The following is an 18687-nucleotide window of genomic DNA, read 5'->3' on the forward strand; positions in this document are numbered from 1 at the left end:
TGTCTGTACACTTACAAAGTTCCCAATGCTTCGGTTTGCAGGTAGAGATCTGGTATTAACTAGCGATTTTTATTCATACTTATTCGATGCCCCATACACTAGCGTTATAAGCTAATCTGTGGTCAAACTAAAACTAACGTTAAAACTGGGTGCATTCGATGATCATGAAAACGCATCCCACAGAACGGTCGACTCGGTACCCGTGTGTTATTTAGCACTAGGTTCATTTTTGGCCAGAATTGTCCTTTAAATAAGGTTGCTAAAGCAAATAATCTTGCTTTCTTCTCACACCATGTGCTCCTGTGACCATGTGTCAGAAAAGGACGTTCCACCTTCAAATGGTGCTTGATAGTGACTCCCAAACCCTATTGGACTGTTCTTTGATACTTTTTTAAACATTTTAATTGGTTGCAATCATTTAAAGAAAAATGTACTGAACATAAGGCTTAAGAAAACTTTTGCTGTGCTGTAGAGGGTTAAGGCTAACTCATACTAAAAGCTAAAAAAAAAAAAAAAATTGATTTGAGGGGGCTTTTAAAAAAGCTGCTTTAAAAAAGTCATCAAGGCACGTCCGAATCAATGATAGCTTCACTTCGTGTCTCCTGAGATTCCTTCATCTGATCCAGTTTTGAAGTCAGCATAGATGTATCCTCCACTGCCTTTGATATCCCACAATCCTGTGCTTTCCATTCTTAAGGTAAAAAGTAAAGAAGGCATCTCTAAGTTGTGGTTGGTGCTCAATTTGTGTGTAAATGTACGTTTTTGACCAATGTTTTCCACTTCTGATATATAGCGAGAAATTACTATTGTAGTAATTTAATGTTTACTTAGTTTTAACCAAAGGCCGCACTATTTTCTGTAGACCATTAAAACGTTAACGCTGCCCCAGAAGTCAGTCTGAAATCATTTTCATGAAGTACTGTAACTACATGTGCAAACACAGAGTCATTGCCTGATAAACAAGTTATCAGACGCAGCCATTTTGACATTGATGAGCGTTGTTTTTGAGCGCTGACCGATCAGATGAAAAGTTTGGTTATCTTGATGTTGTGCAATATCTGTGCAGACAGATCCAGAGAGATCCAGACTTTTAATACAAAACCATTTTCACTCAAATTGCAATGGTAAAACGCTGGTAAATTACAAAAATAATTAGTTAAGTAACACATCAAATTAAAGTACTGTATAAAGGCTGAAATAGTATTTCCTTGTAAAACACACTCAATTTATTTACACATATTTTTCTCTCTTTTTTTTTTTTACAGAGTATTAATGCAGACATAGTTTGTATGCTGTAAGTAAAAACTTACATTCAATCGCTGTTAATATTTCCTAATTTCTTAGATGAATCTCTCCACTTCTGATGAATCTTGTGTAAGACTGCCCTTGTGTAACTTCTTTCCGTTATGTTTTATTATTGACACACTTAGACTACACAAGAACTAGGCCTTGGACACACTTATACACTGGAACTCAAGACTCGCAGACGTTTGAACTTCTGGCTTCTCTTTCTTATTATTATATTTCTTAATATGCCATATATGGTAAGGGTTGATCTTTGAGTTCTGTGATTGGATGGTCTGCACATTGTGGATGGTTCTGCTTGACCTTGTGTATTTGAATCTCATATAACTTAAAAAGTTAATTACTTTTGATGAGTTGAAGTAATGTTGCCATGACTTATTGATCATATAATTATTTTTACCGTGATGACCTTGGCGTCATGCTTTATTTTAACCTAAAAGGAAAAAGCGAGGCACACTTTAAATTCCACCAGAAATAACAAGCACCGCTGGCATGTTTGGGATGCATTCATTCAGATCTTGAATGCTGTTTAGGATGGATAGTGTATCAATCTGGACAGCACTATTTCTCTTGACACAGTGCTCGTAAAACTGCATAATGAGCTTGTATGATAATTGCTCCTCGTCTTCCACACCTGTCTGTCCTCGACATGATCAGTTTATCATGTTAAACACACGACAAAATAATCGTTGGCATCTTGGATGAGCGATAAAAATCTTTAAATAGGTCATTGTGTTCATAAAGCATTGACAGCAATGGAATTAACGTGGGCTTGTTAGTAACACACTTTCCCATAGCTAAATATCAAATAAATGTGTTGACAGATCATATTGTCTGTGTGTTTTGATGTGACATAAATTAATGCAAATTAATATATAGATGATTTACCAGGAACTGTTCTTCAGAAGAGGGAGGATCAGCTCAGGCGTTTAAACTCATGATCATCACAGTTCGTTTCTCTGAGGAACCAGCAGCTGGATGACGAGCATCAGACCACATTGTAAGTATTCACCTCTTCTAAAAACAGATTGTTGTTAGCTCTTCTAGTATTTTTGCATCTCAGTGTTTTCTTATTGTTCGGTAAACATATCCTTTAAACAATACATTAGAAGCAAAATTGCATAAGATTTTAAGAAGGGTAACAAAACTTCAATTATAATGCACAGTTATCATGCATTTCACTTTAGAATACTGTTCCGAATAGCTAATTCCTTCTGAAGGATTGGGTCAAACTTGAGTCATTAATAGTGGGTTACCATGATCTTCACTTTAGAATTATTTGCACTAGTGAAATTGGTAAGAACACTTTATTTTGATGACTCAGTTTACTATAAGTAACTTTGCGGCATGTCAACTATCAGTCAGTATTAGTAGACCTTCTGCTGTAATATCTTTATTGTGATGCTCTTCAACAGACATTATACTGACTATAAGTAACTTTGCAACTACATTTCAACTTATTCTAACCCAAACCAGTCTACTAATACTCCAATAACACGCTAATGAGAGTTAGTAGATAGTTGCAACTTATAGTCGACAGAATTGTGTTAAAGGGACCATCAAAATAAAGTGAAACTGTCAAATTAAATATAAACCATATAGTAGTTCTTAATAGTTCTCTGGGATGTATGAAAAAAAAGTAGTTATTGATGAGCTAATAGTAAACTACCACATTCGACTATCCACTATACTTACCAATAAATTACTCATTGTTCCGGTGTAGTTAGCTATTAACTTAAAATTTACCGGATTGAACTTGAGATAGTAAGCGCTCAGACAGACCATGCAAATTATTATTAAGATTTTAATTACATTTGTTTTATTATTGTAATTCTATTTATTTTTAATATTATAGCTATTATGGAAAATAATTTAAATAAATTCAGCTTCACATTGAGACTACAACAGATCCATATCTTAGAATTTGTACTGTTTAAACAGAGTTTACTGCAGTGTTTTCGGTGTTTGAGCAACATTTACTGTAGGTTATTGTGTGAAATCAGGTAGTGTATAATTGCGGGATTTTCTGCGCGCAGTGCAGATAGATATAGGCTACACATAAAAGTGTTTCCTGTGAGGATGATAAATATAAATGATAATATGACATAATATACACAGATAATACCTGTATAAATATGCACGGAGAAGTTAAAGTTGTATGAAGTTATAGCTAACCAGAGCTTAAATATATGGTCTCTAAATGCAGCTACATCAAACAGACCGGGCTGCTGCTAACAAGATATTACAAGTGTCAGATTACAAAAGTGTTTGCGCTGCTCTAGCACTCCTATAAATACAGTCGGCAACGCGTCATATCTGGTCGGCGTGGTGGAAAACACCGCGAACGTCATGTGTATTTTAATGACAAAACGCCTGCCGACCGGCAACGATATATTGCTAAATTAACTGCAATAGGGTACGATTGCCCATATTTAATTAAAAACTGGGTCAATGACCCAACCTAGGGATGGGGAAATGAAGCCTCATGAAGCAACGAGGCTTTCCCCTAACTGTTCCTGGAAAAGATTCAAAGCTTCGAGAGTGTCGAGAACAACGCCATCTGGTGCTTAGGCCTATTTAAAATAAAGCAGCCAGAAACCTTTGTAAGAAGCTCTGTCAGATAAAGCAACCACAACACACTCCATAGTTTCAATGTTATGTGTACAAATAAGCCTTACACGTTTGTGTCTGATTTGTCCATTAAATAAATTCCTTTACCCATTAAAGTGTGACAAAATATAAAATGAGCTTATAGCCTATGATTCAATAAGACCTAATGTAGGCCTACCATCTCTCTCTTTACACACACACACACACACACACACACACACACACACACACACACACACACACACACACACACACACACACACACACACACACACACACACACACACACACACACACACACACACACACACACACACACACACACACACACACACACACACACACACACACACACACACACACACACACACACACACACACTGAATATGTGACAGGATCATCTGTTATTAGATGTGCTTATGACACTTGGCAGTGATAGTTATGCAACTGTACAGTAGGAATGGCAGAAAGGTGACGTTTTTAATAATTTTTATTAAGAAATAAAAGCTGTTTCACAGTGTTGTGGCTGAGTCTACTTCTCCTGTTAGACAGTACTTCCCCAGCCTTAGACAACACTCTTTCACATGTACCAGAGGAGGCCGGGGACACAGAAACTGTAATGCCAGTGTATATAGAAGGGGTTAGACATGTTTCTGCATTCTCCAGTATTCAAGTGGATCTTCAGCTCTTTATGTTTGTCTCTGTAAGGTATTTATCCACTTCTACGATCACATCCGAAGTGGCATTTGAGCTTTGTTTGTGCTGGTCTACAGCACTGTCCAACAGAAGACAAAGGTTTCCACCTCAGAAGTGTGAGGAGAGAAAAAAAATGATTGGGAGTGACAGTACATGTACATTGACTGAATATAAGACACATCAACGGTCAGCAATTATAAAATGCAACAATAAAATAAGTAAAATTTTAAATAATAAATAAATAAATATTTATTTGTTCTTCTTCTTTTTTAGAAATGCATAGATACATTGGAAGCCATACGCTCAAAATATTCCCAGATAGGGGAAGTCTTTTATTTTTTTTGGCTGTTGCCAAAATGGCTCATTGCTCTAAATACAAACCCTCCACCAAACACCAACACCCTATCCCTCACCCCTAAGCCCACCCTAACCCCAAATAACAATAATAATACCTAAAAAACACCAAAAGTCCAAAGATTTTACAAAAACAAAAAGACACAACTACAACAAAAAAAGGAATAAGTAGTTTTGGTTATTTAAATGTAACTTTCAAAGTACAGCACTCTCCTCACAAACCCACCAACCAGACTGAGCCAACAAGGACTCGTTAAGTAAAGCCTGGTTCACACGGGACGATTTTAAAATTGTCGGCCGTTTTTCCAAACCTGAGAGACCCCACACACGGCGATAAAAAAATCACGGGTCTAACAGTTTTGGTCGAGCCTTCCCAGAGCCTTCCCAGGTCAGGCGGAAAATCTCTAAAAATCCCTCGAGATCAAACGTGACTTCAGAGTAAACAATCATGGCGGACGAAGAGGATGCCATGGCGATAGTTTGTAGTTTGTTTTTAACCGAATCCATCTCCGACGCCCACCGGAATTTCTGCAGCGCCATGCCGCCGGCTGTTTTGATTTTGTTTTTTGCTTCCTCTGCGCCTCGTCACCTCACTTTCTGATTGGCTACACGCCACAGTCCACAGTCTGCATGCTCATTTGTCCCCTGGGGGACACCACACACGAGGAGAAATCGGGCCAAAAAAATCCAACATGTTGGATATCCCCGATTTGAGATCGGAGTGGTCCCGACGTAGCCTAGAAATCTGGACGCACCCCAGCGGCAGCAAAAAATATTTTGCAGCAAAGTGTGGTCTAGCAACTCTCCGTTGGCATTCGAGCTGGAAAAACCAAACTCTGGTCAGGCCAATCACATCGTGTATAGAGTTAGTGGGCGGGCTTAACATAATGACGGCAGAGTTGTGACGGTTCCGCGTGATTTCAATAGGTGATCTGCTACTTGAAAACAAAGGAGATGCTGCTGGCGAACAACGGCCTTTCGAATCGGCTTTTGCCGCGACACTGGATGACTTGGAGTTAAGAGAACGTCACTTAAGTCATTCTTAAAAAAGGAAGATGTGTTCGGAGTTTTGACGACCGGATACGGCAAAAGTTTAATATAGGCCTATCAACTATCCGCTGGTGGAAAAACGCACGGGACTCAGCCACAGCCGTCCGTTGCTCTGGTTGGTTGTAGCGCTGTCCTATTGTGTGCAGAGGGAATTTGAAAGACAACCGTTTATCCCGCCCCTCGGATTGAGGTATGCCAATTGTGAGTTCCCAGACCTAACATCTTGATAGGTCTGGCTTGCCAGGCTAGTCCCGACGTCCTTCCGAGCAGACGAGAGCAGTCTTAACACACCACACACGGCAGGAATATCTGATCAGATTATTTTACAATAATCGGAGCATCCTTAAGATTGTCGGAAGGGGTAAATCGGGGCTAAAATCAGCCTAATTATCCTGCTGTGTGAACCCGGCTTAAGATCTGGGGTTCGAGCCTTCTGACAGCCAAAGTGAAACGTGCATGTGATTGGAGAGAAAGTGAGGCTTCATCTGTCTTCGATCACGTGACTCTGGGAAACCAATACACACCCCGATACGGGGCTTCAATAGAAATTGCTTCGCATATGCGATACGCACATCGAAGCTTCAGTGTCATACGTAACATCACTAACCCAACCAAATGGCCGGAGGTGTCGTTTCCAGGCATATTTTGCTATCTGGTTGAATCTCCAGGTAAGACATCGCGGTAGCTAACGGTAACATTAGCCTATAACTCAAACATATGTTGCATACTATAACTCCATAAAACCTAGTCACTTACCAATTGTACGTATGCTTCACTCCAAACTATTAATCCTTTTGTAAAACGGTGATCAATAGTACGAGTTTGCCGGGGGACTGTGCTGACAGTTATCCTAACTCACAGACTGCAGTCTGTATTTAGTGTAGACTGTAGCGATTGGCCTATCAAGCGAGCCTTCAGCTTATAACGCTAATGTGAATGAGACATCCCTTATGAAAAACAACTATAGGAATACTATAGTATTTTGGGACATACTATAGAAGTACTATAGAGGTATTACAGAACATCACAGAAGTATTACACTACTATTTATTGCTTGTAGCCATTTTGTCCTCCTTTCCGGTTCTGTGTGTTTATTAGGAAGGATGTAGAACTTCAATTCATAATTTGTTTGTTTATTGGCAGTACAGAAATCAACACAGCACCTTTTCGGCTTGATTGTCGCGTGTATTTAATGAGTGCCAAGGCAATGTTTTCCCCCACGGGATCGCTAAGACATGTGACCAACTGGGCGGCGACGTCATCAGAACGCAAAGAATTATGGGTATGTTTGGCCCGTTTACATGGGCTGGCATAGCAGGCTAGTGTTCAGGCATGAAAAAAATAGAAATAGCGTGAAAAACAGAATAGGCTAATCCTACTAAATGCAGCGGGCTAAAGAAAACATTGTCGGACCATACCAGAAAACTGTCGATCGTTCAAAAGTATGCTAAAGTTTTAAGCACCACACTCCTCGCTCTCTCTCATCTATCTGCATGCAGTCAGAATTCATGTCAAGAGAGACGCGATCGATCTGTGTGTGTGTGTGTGTGTGAGAGAGAGAGAGAGAGAGAGAGGCGCGGGCGCGATCGAACAGTGGAAGTTGGAAACATAAAAAAAACATACTCCGTCATTTTGTTCATAGAGGTTATCATTCAAACTGCAAAGTGTTTATATTTGTGTAACTTTCACTCGCAATAAAACACAACATTGTGCTTTTGTCACACTCTAAACTCTTGTCAAACTCTTGTAACCTACAACTGTCACCCAACCAAACACACACAGTTTTAAAAGCAACATATTTATCCAACCCCATTTCAAAACAGTCTGTGGGTTACATCTTTTGGACATTAATCATATCACATTGGTTTTCATTTCTTTTCTTCAGAGCAGTTTCATATTCTACATTGATTAAAAAAAATCAAATGTGTTTTTAATGGTAGTATAATTTTATACGAAAATCAATTATTTACCATTCAGATGAGAATAAAGTTAGGGTTCATTAAAATGAAGGAAAACAAATATATTGATCCGTTCTTAAAGGATAATTCAGGTATTTAGCACTTGAGTCTATTTTCTAGTTTGTTTTGGATGAACTAAGTTTGAGTGGTGGGTAGAATTTTGACGATGGTCCTGTCTCGACTTTTTGAATCTTTTAGAATCGCCTCTGACCGCTTCAGAGTGGCTGTCTACGAGCATACACAAACATGTCCTTAAAACAACACTTAACGTTCGTTTTCAAAACTGTGCAAGAAGGACTATTGCAATTTATAACACAGCAGGTAGACGGCATCTTGAACACTGCGTTTTTCCCTCCATGCAATCAAGTCTGGCCAAATGAAACTTTTTGCACATAGGCCTACATCGGACCAGTCTGAACAAGTTGGACTCCCGCATGCATGAGGCGAGGAATTTTGTACAATTAAATAAAGTCGTATTCAAGTCAGACATTCAATGCCATAAAAGAAGAAAAGTATCCACACACACACACACACACACACACGCACGCACGCACGCACGCACGCACGCACGCACGCACGCACGCACGCACACACACACACACACACACACACACACACACACACACACACACACACACACACACACACACACAATCTCACATAAATGTTATTCCATCAAGGCCACCAAAAAAGTAAAAGTAAAACGTTTTTCAGGGTTTATCAGGGTTTTTAACCCGTTATCAGTAAAATACTTTTCTAAACATACACCTGCTTTCATTTAAATTACAGGACATTCCTACTAATATAAACATACAAATATATATATATAACTTCAAGTCAAAGTTCCATTTACTATCCCTTTGTAAAAGTCTAAGTTCAACATTACCTCCTCTTTGAAGATGTACAATTTGTTCAATAACTATATATAAACTAAAAAGTACCCGATTCTAATTAGACTTTGGTATCGAGAAATAAAACCAGTGGGTGTCAATTTCCGGGTTAAATTTAACAGAGTCAACCTTAACGTTTAAAGATAGAATGAAGTCATCAAAACAGTTCTGTATCAGGGTTGTTTTGATGACTTCATTCTATTTTTTAAAAATATGGTTGATACTATTACATTTTACGCAGACACTGACACTGTTAAATTTAACGCACTGACACCTACTTGGTGTGGATCCTTTTCTTCTTTCATTGCATCTCGTTGGATAGATGCACATCTCTTTATCAAATTGCTGAGGTATTCAATGCCAAGAACAAGAACAGTGTCTGAAATACTATCAAATTCTGAACATCTACTTTGCATGATGTGCGCTCTTTAACAATGTTTTGTATGTTTTCCTTCTGCAAGAACAACTATGGCGGGCCACGTTTACTACGGCTCGAGTAACAGCTCGACTGACAACTGCACCGAAGTGGACGATCTCATGAAGCGCTACTACCTGCCCGTCATGTACAGTGCGATCTTCATCGTGGGCGTTGTGGGTAACATCATCGCTCTGCTGGTCTACGTGCTCAAAGTTCGTCCCTGGAAGAGCAGCACCATCATCATGGTGAACCTCGCCATCACTGACCTTCTCTTTATGGTCAGCTTGCCCTTCTTAATCTACTACTATGTCCTCGATGACACCTGGACGCTGGGGGTCGTCATGTGCCGCTTTGCACGATTGATGTTCCATTTCAACCTCTATGGCAGCATCCTCTTCCTCACCTGTCTGGCCATCTTCCGGTACGTGGCGATCGTGCATCCATCGCACATGCACAGCATCAAGCAGAAGCGATGGGGCGTGTTGGCTTGCGTCTTGGTTTGGGTCGTGACGATAGGCGAGTTAATTCCTATTTTTAATGTGTTTGACGTGGTTCAAATGGACAATAAGACATACTGCTTGGACTTTGCAAGCAACAAAACAGAAATCACCTGGCCATATAGTTGGGCATTGACCGTACTGGGATACTTGCTTCCTCTGGTCGTTGTCTGTCTTTGCTATTGGCGCATCATTAAAGAGCTAAAGAAGGGTCCTCATATGGGAAGCAAGACACGGCTTAAAGCAAGGCGACTCATCGTGTTGATATTGACGTGCTTTGTTGTTTGCTTTCTTCCCTATCACGTGCTACGAGCTCTAAGAATCCACACGAAACTCACTCCGGACACCGACTGCATGCTGGACCGTGGTGTTCATGTGGTCTACATTATTTCGAGGCCGATCGCTGTAATCAACATCGTTTTTAACTTGCCGCTCTACACATTGTCGGGGGACTTTAAGCAGGCCTTCATGGATCTGTTCAAATGTGACCAGCTCATGTCGAAGACTAAGGAGATTGTTAATGTGGCTGTGATCAACAAACCCACAACCAATACCACATACGAGCAAAGCAGCTGAAACTCAAGCCACTGTTTCAGTCTTACGAGCCAGAGTCAATGCCACTGTGAACTGGCCAATATATGAAGGGATACTCCCCCTAAAAATTAACGTTCTGTCATCATTTACTAACTCTCATGTCTTTCCAAACCTGTATGACTTTCTTACATTTGTGGAATATAAAAGTTGATATTTGATGTATGATATATGTAACCTCTTATTTTTATATATATATATATATATATATTTTTTTTTTGTAGAACATTAATTATATCAAGGGATATTCTTAAAGGTGTCTTGTGTAATATCCGCAAAAAAATCAATTCCTACTCCACATTCCATACCAGATGGGGGCAGTCTACCTCCAGAAAGTGAATTGATCTACTCTAGAGTAACAAACGAGAAACGGCATAGTCTCAATGCTCCGCCCCTACATTCACAACGACCCTAGAGCCATAGCCGAAGCCGAGCCAACTCCTAATAGAGGACGTTTTGAGTCAAGAAGAACGTTGGTTGATGTCAAGTGCTTTTTAAATGACATCTTCAAGCTACTCCCCTTCACCAGTGAATGGTCTTATTCGTTTTTTTCATATTACATTTTTATTGTTAGTTTGAATTACATTAATTTGACAGACAGCATTCGCTGCTATTGACCAAGCTAGCGCCATTCAGAGCTGCCAACTATCACGAATTCACCGTCACCGATTCTGTCAATGTTATTACATTGCAATTCAAACAAAAAATATCGTTTTGGCGCTTGTAAATGTTAACGTTACACGACAGATCCCTAGCGCACGTGAACCGATCATCTCTACTAGCTAATAGTAAAAACACACGAACACTGTTGAAAGATACAGTATGCTACAACTTACCAAAATGTATTCTTCATACATAATAACGACCAATCATTTTTTTAATCAGCGTGCAGAGGTCAATAACATAGCTGGAGAACAAATATGTCAGATTTACCTCAGGAAAGCAATTCAGTAAACATAATATAGCTCACGTAGTTCTCATTACACCTTTCAATGTAGCCATCGCTAACTTTAGAACTTATATCGAACAGCCTTCCATACATTTCTATGTTATAACTTCCCGAAAAAACTAAACAAACATATAAAACAAACTTCTAGCGAAATACTAACAGCATCTTACTTACCAATCGAAAAGAAATGTTGCAAGTTCGGAGTCAAACCTCATTTCTTTCATTTCCATTAGTTGTCTCCAACGATGGAAAGCAGTGCCAATGTTAACTCTGGTTCTTCTCCTTTTTTTATACGATTTTATTTGTGATTCTGAGCACATTGTTTTCCCCTGCAGCAGGTGGTTGTGGTAAGGGTCTCTTGCCAAGGGCTTCAGCCATTCTTCCGCTCTCTTCCCTGAACTGAACTGTAGTAGTGGGGTGTACTTTCCACACGATTGACATCAGGTTCAAATACGCCCACAAGCCGTGCGACTTCTTCGTGTATTGCAGTTTGGCTGGTGTTGCCCGCATACCGCCTCCCATGGCCGAAACTGGTATTATGACATCTGTCGGGCCGGGGCTAGTAATTTAGAATGCTAATTCAGGTTGATATCTCTGCAACACTATAACTTTTCATTTTTTTAATGACATCATCGCCCTTATTTCTTCTCATTCTTGATCCATGTAACTCATTTTTTAAATATTTTTTACTCAATTCAGACACATGGCACCTTTAAGCACTAGGCCAATTAAATAGTCTAAACCCCCTTAATCATAAAATAATCACCTCAATGTACAGCCTCAAGTGGTTTTATACTGAAAATGTAGCTCAATCACTAGAGCCTGGTGCTAACATGAAGTTAATGCATGAAATGACTAAATGCAAGTAAGTTTGACTAACTGTGCGTTCACACCAGACGCGAATTGAGCGTCAAATTCTCAACACTTTGAATCCACTTTGAGCGTCAACACTTTGAATCCATTCGCGCGTCAAAAGCGAAATTGACACGCATAAAAAACAAAAGTTTTAAGCGGAATTTACGCGCGTCACGCACGTCGGAGGCAAAATTTGTTGGCGGCCATCTTTTTACAAGACGGCTAATGTTGATCGAGCATTCATCGAGAGAGTCACCGCTCTGTATTTGCTCTGGAGAGCAGAACAGCGGCGTAGGGATCATCGTCGCCGTATTTGGGTCCACCAGACCCTTCAGAGGTGAACCCAGTTTGGCAAGTTTCACAATTTGCTCCAGGAGCTGCGCCTGGATGACGGCTGCTTTCAGCGGAACTTCCGCCTGTCCCGTGGCCAGTTTGATGACCTGTTGTCCCGCATCGGACAACATGTCAGACGCTCAATTCGAGCTATTTGCGCCATTTGCGTGAACTTGACGCGCGAATGAGGCGAATTCGCGTCTGCCGCGCTCTACACCTAATTCGCGCCGCAGGAATTTTTTATGCGCGTAACGCGTATTTGCATTGATTTAACATTGAAATCACTTGCGCTAGACGCTCTATTCGCGTCCGGTGTGAACGCACCATAAAGGTGTCTGACAAATGCATAAACATAAATATGCATGAAACCAACCAACATGCCAATAGCCTATGGGGGCCACTATGTTCAAAATGGCCTTGATGTAAACAAACAATGATGCAAATCTGTAAAGATGGCATTGCATTACTCCTGTACATTGATGATATCTATGTTTGTGGCAGCTGTATGTCTGTGTTTATTCATTGTGTGCTTGCTTTCCTTCATAAACATTGACTTTATGATGATGTTGTAATGTAATTTGTTTGCCATACAAGATTAACAACAGTAAAAGTGAATCACATTTGCATTGTTTTTTTTTTTTTTTTGACGAGAATACTTTTTGTGCGAAAAAACAAACAAAAATAACAACTTTATTTCAACTATTAATTTCCTTCTCTGTGGGCCTCGAGTGAGTTAACGTTTTGTAATAGCGCAGCCCTTCTGTGTTGTACGTCACACGTAGGCTAACTATTGGCCGATGCTGGTCATGTGTGCGATGCGTGTGACGTACAACACAGACGCGCTGCGCTGTTACACTAGTGAACTGACTCGAGGTGAATTTCAGCCAATCTTATCTGGTCACCCTATGCCTGATGAAAACAGCTTTGTTAATGTTTCTTGTCTCGTTATGTTGACAGTTACGAATTGCAACGGATCACGTAAATTACAGCCTGAAATCCCTAAATATTTAAGTTTATAACGCACTTTATGACCGTTTACTGAAGCGTCAGTATGCAGTTTCTGTGAACAACATAAAGCCCGCCTACTTTAATTTGATTGGTCATCATCACAAACATTGGCTGCGTCTGAAAACTTAAAGGCCCACTTAGTTTACCTCACAGACTGCGAGTCATACTTGACAACACCATGGAAGTGAATCCGAGCGCTGATGATACGTTGAATTCAATAGTAGAGTTGTGAATAAATTCTAACTATTTCATTCTTAACCAACGTACCGTTGGAAAACAGAATAAAACTCAAGAGTTTGAGCAACCGGGCACACTTCTCCAACCAATAGAATTGCTCCGTGACGTGTCAACGGTCGCTTTGGCCAGGTGGTGTTTAAAGCATAGGGGGCGGAGCTTTAGATTCTAGAGAGCATTTGATTGGACAGAAGATGTGATGAGAAGCTGAAGTCCGTGGTGATGTCATACAGATCCGGGATCTATTTTAGCGGAAGTGAGAGACTAAGTTTTGAATGCTTATATCTCCTAAATACGAATTTTGTCATTGTTTTGGAGCACAAGAGCTTATTCATAACCTTAACCGTGCGTTCACACCGCCCTGCCAATGACCCCGTAGAAAAGATTTGTGGACGCTTTGGTGCTCTGATGTAGATCCAATTCTTGGTCTTACTTTGCTAACGAAATAAACAAATTCCATTTGTGCGATGTGGCTTTTATGTTCATGGTCAACTGCTAGTCTATTTTCAACATGCAGTTTATAGGAGACGTTTACTAGACTTGGTCTTTAATTAACATTAACATTGATTTGTGTGCAGTCTACATTACAATAACTGTCCTGGTTGAAGTGTAGCCTTAATGCAGTTGGTCAAATCGGTGTTATTTAGAGCAAATTAATGCATTCCCGCTGAAAAACAACTGTTCTAGCACGAAAATGTTGCTTTAAATAGTGTTGCGCGGCTAATTCTTATCAAATTCACAACACTATTGTTGGTTACCGCCAAACAGCGTCATAGCTTAACTGTAATAAGGAATTCACACCCCGTGCAGCAATATAGTTTAATGATTTCACTATAATTGTTAAGTTCTTTCCATCGATCAATTTCTTCCTTTCACATTTAAAAGATTGCATAATTGCTCCTCGTCCCGCGCACCTGACCTGTCTGTCCTGTACATGATCATTTTTTCATGCAAAAAACGCGACAAAATAATCGTTGGCATCTTGGATGAGCAATAAAAATCTTCACATAGGTCAATGTGTTCTGACAGCATTGACAGCAATGGAATTAACGTGGGCTTGTTAGTAACACACTTTCCCATAGCAAAATATCATATGAATAAGAATGTGTTGGCAGATCATATTGCCTGCATTGTAAAATCTAACATTGTTCTTACTAACTATTGTGTAGTTAACTTTACTTAATCTCCGATAATGTGTTGAACTTAAAAAAATTAGTAATCTGTACTGTTTACATGCTATGCCTTCATTACTCAGAAAACCCTATTAAACATTACTTGACTGGTTTGAGTACCATTTTGCCAAAGCAAAAAAAAAAAAAAAGAAAGAAGCAGGCGGGGCAAATGGTTTTTGATGCGGGGCAATTCTTAATAGACTTTTCACTATTTTCTTCCACTTCTGCAGTCATCGTTCTTCTTAGTTGCATACGCTAATTTTCCAGTCATCTCGAATGTTATTGTCAATAGAACTAAACATTTTGGGAGAACGTCACATAAGTTGACTTCATAAATTCATGTTGATTTCCTGAAATCAACCTAAGATTTCTCACCATTATTGTGATTAGTGTTCCCTTTGGTTGGGCAATTGGAACTTCATTTATATCATTCTGATTCTCTTCCAATTGATGCAGTGATGCAACATGAAATCACAGTTATTTGATTTCAAAGAAAGTGAAGTAATAAATATTATATTTATTTATATACTTAAATTACTTCCATGTTCTTAATGAATGTATTTATTATGTATAACATAACTATCATGTTTAATAATGATTTTTTTACATTTTAATTGCAGACACTTATGGCATAAACTTTTAATTGAGTTGATATAATCCCTCTATATTTCTGACAATATCTTGCAATTTTCCTTCAACATTCAGCATGCAAACCACAACAATGGTAACAAGTTTTTTTTAAATTAATTTAATTAAAAAAATAGTATTAATTTAAAAATTAATAAATTTTTTATTGCAATTTTATTTGCTGTCTCTTGTCAGTATAACCCCAATAACGATAGCAAATACAATTTTAATGGTAAAATAAAGCCAAAAATGGTAAAACAAAGCAATTAATTTATTCATGCCGCAATGCATTCTGGGAGTACACTTCCTCAGATCACAGATAGAATTAAGTTGACAAAACTTAAATAGATTAAGTAAGAAGAACTTGATGTAATTAAGTTATGCTTACTTACTTAAATTAAAGCAACAAGTTTGCACAATTCAATTAAGTAAACTGAACTAATTAGTTTTTACAGTGTGTTTTGATCAGAGGTGTAAAGTCCAGGAGTCAGAAAGTAAAAGTCCTGCCATATCTTTATTCCACCCATGAACTCAGACAGCTGATTTTCATCATTAGTTCTGTCTCCTGGCTGAAAAACTGTGCTAATTAGCATATCCAGGTGATTGGAATAAAATACTGGGGAGGCCTTTACTTTCTGAACCTGGAGTTTACATCTCTGGTTTTGATGTGACGTAAATGAATGCAAATGAATGTGACAGACATTTAGCACCAGGAACTGTTCTTCAGAAGAGGGAGGGTCAGCTCAGGCGTTTAAACTCATGATCATCACAGTTCGTTTCTCTGAGGAACCAGCGGCTGGATGACGAGCATCAGACCACATTGTAAGTATTCACCTCTTCTAAAAACAGATTGTTGTTAGATCTTCTAGTATTTTTGCATCTCCGTATTTTCTCATCTTCCTGTAAACGTATCCTTTAAACAATACATTTACTTAGAAGCAAAATTGCATAAGATTTTAAGAAGGGTAACAAAACTTCACAAAACCCTCCAAAGCTTACAATGACTTTAGTCAATATTAGGGAGTTATGCTTTCACTTTAGAGTACTAATTCGAAAAATAAGTAATTCCTTCTGAAGGATTTGGTAAAGTCATTACTAGTGGGTTACTTACCATGATCTTCACTTTAGAATTATTTGCATTAGTGAAATTGGTCCTTTTTGAACACTCTGTTGACAATAAGTAACTTTGCAACTACATGTCAACTAACTCATATTAGAGTATTAGTAGACTGTCTGCTTAAAGGGATAGTTCACCCAAAAATGAAAATTAGCCCATGATTTACTCACCCTGAAGTCATCCTAGGTGACATTCTTCTTCTTTTAGACAAATACAATCAGAGTTATATTAAAAAATGTCCTGGCTCTTCCAAGGTTGATAATGGCAGTGAATGGCTGGATGACTTTGGAAGTCCATTAAAGTGCATCTATTCATGATTAAAGTTCTCCACACGGCTCCAAGGGATCAATAAAGGCCTTTTGAATTGAAGCGATGCGTTTGTGTAAGAATAATATCCATATTTAAAACTTCATCGACTAAAATAACTAGCTTCCGGCAGACGCCCTACACAAGTCGACTTACACCAAAAGTGTAACACTGGACGATGTATGACGTAGGATGTTAGAAGTATAGCGTAAGCTTTGACGCATCTCGCGGTTCAAACAAACAGGGCTGGGCAACAAACTCAAGCTCCTCCGACATTTCTCTTTAAAAAGTGAGTGAGTGTGAATTACCCGGGTCTGTGTGTTTAATTACTTCATAAACAGCAATGTTGCTCCTCCTTGCTGAGTAATATAATGTAACGATTCAGTATCAGCGAAGTTAATTTATTAATAAAAGTTGCGGGCAGGGTTCACAACTTAATATCGAACGGTGATTAAACTGACTTGGAACTACCTGTGCATTAAACGGTTTAAAGGCCATGTTGCAGGGTTAATTTTTCAACGAATTTGTGCAAGCTGCTTGTTGGTAATAAACATTTAAACACTTATCCATTGTATTTTATGTTGTTGGGTATCACAAAACAGAATATAATACGAAAAAGTAGGTACTATCTTACAGCGGTTTGCAACGATTCTCCTTTCCCCCACAATGCATTGCATTACGTCACCTTGGGGAGAGAATTTAACAAAGACCGCCTTGAAAGCATTGAGAGTGACTAGAGACGAGTAGTAGACGAGATTATTCAGATGGCAGATTATAGATAAATTAAATAGATAAATACATAGATATAGATAGATATATAGACTAGATAGGCTATATACAGTAGATAGACAGACAAATATATATAGATATAGATAGATAGGCTAGTATATGCGGCAACTGCACATCCAATGGCGCGGGCGCCTCTGACGTGCGACCAACTCTACGTTGTCAATCTACCTACTGTATATTTCTATCTATTTATCTATCTAGCTGCTAACTATCTATGCTAACGTTATGCTATCTGCCTATCTCTCTCTATACCGCCCACACAAGCACCTGCCAAAACACAGCGACAGACCCGCGACTACGTTTGCAACAACATTTTCACCGGAGGAAGAGATAAACGCTTATGGTGTGTTCACACCGAACGCGAATAGAGCGTCAAATACGCGTCTAGTTAGACGCTTGAACATTCGCTCGAGTTCAAATTTTTCAACTTGTGCGGAAGACGTTCGCGGCAAACGCGTTGCCCAGTTCGCGTCATTCGCGACGCCCGGCGCGAATGATGCGTCTATTCGCGTCTTTGCATTGACTTTGTATGTAATCTACTCGCGCAAATAATTAAATTCACGTTCGGTGTGAACACACCACGCCCATATAGCTAGCATGATGCCTTCTATCAAAGTAATAATCCAAGGCACTCGAATTGTGTATACAAAAAAGTAAAAAGCCTTTATTGAATCATGGCTTCTATCATTAAAATTGGTGACAGATACACCTACGCGTTGCGGCTATTGCCTTCGTCAGTGTGCGTCACACACCCTGACGAAGGCAATAGCCGCAACGCGTAGGTGTATCTGTCACCAATTTTGATGATAGAAGCCATGATTCAATAAAGGCTTTTTACTTTTTTGTATACACAATTCGAGTGCCTTGGATTATTACTTTGATTTTGAGCATTACTATCCCAAGCAACCAAAGAGCACCGAGATTTTAC

General features: G+C 39.1%; 2 protein-coding genes across 2 annotated transcripts in view; both read left to right on the plus strand.

Annotated features, from left to right (window-relative positions):
- Nucleotides 1–2198: 2198 nt before the first annotated feature.
- Nucleotides 2199–10354, plus strand: LOC143713999 (2-oxoglutarate receptor 1-like). The gene is made up of 2 exons (XM_077204913.1): nt 2199–2305; nt 9325–10354. Exon 2 carries the CDS (start codon nt 9332–9334, stop codon nt 10352–10354), a length of 1023 nt encoding a protein of 340 aa, XP_077061028.1. The 5' UTR covers nt 2199–2305; nt 9325–9331.
- Nucleotides 10355–16199: 5845 nt separating this feature from the next.
- LOC143714301 (2-oxoglutarate receptor 1-like) overlaps nt 16200–18687 on the plus strand; it is a 29215-nt gene continuing 26727 nt past the window's right edge. The window contains exon 1 of the mRNA XM_077205451.1: nt 16200–16369. The gene's annotated coding sequence lies outside the window, so the exon portion shown is untranslated. The remainder of the gene's footprint in view (nt 16370–18687) is intronic.

Source organism: Siphateles boraxobius, unplaced genomic scaffold (genome assembly GCF_051911475.1).
Source record: "Siphateles boraxobius isolate OS27281-9 unplaced genomic scaffold, OSU_SipBor_1 53, whole genome shotgun sequence".
Lineage (NCBI taxonomy): Eukaryota > Metazoa > Chordata > Actinopteri > Cypriniformes > Leuciscidae > Siphateles > Siphateles boraxobius.